The 1837-nt window shown below is 40.3% G+C and overlaps 1 protein-coding gene across 1 annotated transcript in view; it reads right to left on the bottom strand.

The window, feature by feature from the left end:
• LOC107091007 (antigen WC1.1-like) overlaps positions 1 to 1837 on the bottom strand; it is a 17943-nt gene that overhangs the window by 11416 nt on the left and 4690 nt on the right. The window contains exons 2-5 of the mRNA XM_015384702.1: positions 1213 to 1533; positions 1022 to 1120; positions 569 to 766; positions 278 to 486 (exon numbers count right to left, since the gene is read on the bottom strand). Of these exons, the coding sequence (XP_015240188.1) occupies positions 278 to 486; positions 569 to 766; positions 1022 to 1120; positions 1213 to 1533 (827 nt within the window). The remainder of the gene's footprint in view (positions 1 to 277; positions 487 to 568; positions 767 to 1021; positions 1121 to 1212; positions 1534 to 1837) is intronic.

Raw genomic sequence — 1837 nt, 5'->3', positions numbered from 1 at the left:
TACTGTAATTTGCTTGTTATCAGTTTTGTCAACACTATAACCAAATATTGATTTTAAACTGTACTCTGTTTTTTCTATATTATTTCATGAAACAAAATGTGAAAGAAAAGTTTGTTGTATTTTCTGTCCTGGTTTCACATTGAAAAATGTGTGATACACAGATTGCACTTATGACAGATTGTGACAGAAGATCCAAAGTCCTGAATCCACACATAAACAAATAAAAGACCAGATCCGGAAACCAGAGCTGAAAGGGATTCTGTTAAAGTTGGGCTCAGTTACCTGAGCAGGTTAGATGCAGGCCGTTGTCGCTGTGGGTGAAGTATCCATTTGCACCACAGTGCATGTCGGAACACAGTTCCGATGTGTTGTTGCTGCTGCTGCTGTTGCTGTTGACAGGTATCCACTCTCCATTCTCGTTTTCCCTTTCCAGTTGACCAGAACAAACATTGGAGTTGTGTCCTCTCAGCTGCATCCTTTTATGATCTGTTTTCATCAAAGTGGATTCATCACTTTCTGCAGTTAGCATATTATAACAGTTGAATCTGTGCTACGTGTTGATTGGTACCTTTACATGTGATCCTAGCAGCGCGTTTGCAGGATTTGGGTGCTGATTTTACGCACTGCCAAGGATGAGTCACATCTTCAATACCTTCGCAGTTTATCGACTTCATTTTCGATGTTTCAAGGATTTCTTCAGGCCGTAGAATTTTTCCCCACTCCCCACAGTCAATGTGTTTACACAAAATATCGGCCTCCATTTTTCCTATAAAAGACAATACATTACAAGAGTTCAGTTTCAATGACATGATGACATGTGTTGTGAATTTGGCGCTATATAAATAAACTGAATTGAATTGAATTGAATTTCAATACGCTGAGTCAAACAGAGATATCAGTTGGCTATTGGGTCACAGTGGCCCCTAGATCTAAAACAATCAGATATGTGGTTCATCCAGGTGGAATGACACCATCTTTGAAGCAGCTTTGGAATTTATGTGAGGATCAGGGGAGCTCTTACCAAACTCCTCTTCGCAGATGTAACCATGATCTTTGGAGTTAACAGAGTACCGGACCGTTCCCTCGCATTGGAACAGTAGTTTTTTGATCTCAATCTTATCTAAGAGACCAAATAATGGGTTAGGTAAAGTTAAGGTTTTTAAAAACTTATTGACTTTCTGCTGTTTTGTTTAATTAAGACTTAAGACTTACCTGAACAACTGATCTTTTTAACTGTGGGCTTCTTGTAAAAACTGAAGCCATCACTACCTGGCCAGCCGGGACAGTCCCAAAGACTCGCTTCATTCCCCTGACATTTCAGTTCATTGAGCACGACTCTGCTTTTGAGAGGTCTATAAACATCTGTGGAACTTATCGGTTTTCCACAATGAGTGCTACGGCACACCACTTCTTCTGCACTAGCGTTCCAGTATTTATCTCCAACATAGGTCTTTTTATCCTCATAATAAGCCTCTACATGTCCTTCACATGGTGATTCTCCTCCACTTCGTAGGATAATCCTTCCTTTTGGATCTAGAAAACAGGGTTAATGAGCGACAGCATTTCACATCATCATCGGGAAGAAAAGCAATTTTCAAACTCCACAAATCAAATAATTGAATCCATCTCCACGTAAACTGGAAAAGTTTGCATGACATTAAACAAAGATCATTAATGAGGTCATCCTACATGTTCTTACCACATATCTGCTGGTTCTCTCCTGGAGCTCATGCTAAAGGCTCCATATACCAGAAACGGATGGATGGATGGATGGATGGATGGATGGATGGATGGATGGATGGATGGATGGATGGATGGATGGATGGATGGATGGATG

The sequence above is a fragment of the Cyprinodon variegatus genome, unplaced genomic scaffold (genome assembly GCF_000732505.1).
Source record: "Cyprinodon variegatus isolate N-32 unplaced genomic scaffold, C_variegatus-1.0 Scaffold320, whole genome shotgun sequence".
NCBI classification, from domain to species: Eukaryota; Metazoa; Chordata; class Actinopteri; order Cyprinodontiformes; family Cyprinodontidae; genus Cyprinodon; species Cyprinodon variegatus.
The sequence above is the reverse complement of the archived record's forward strand: the minus strand, read 5'-3'. Positions and strand labels throughout refer to the sequence as shown.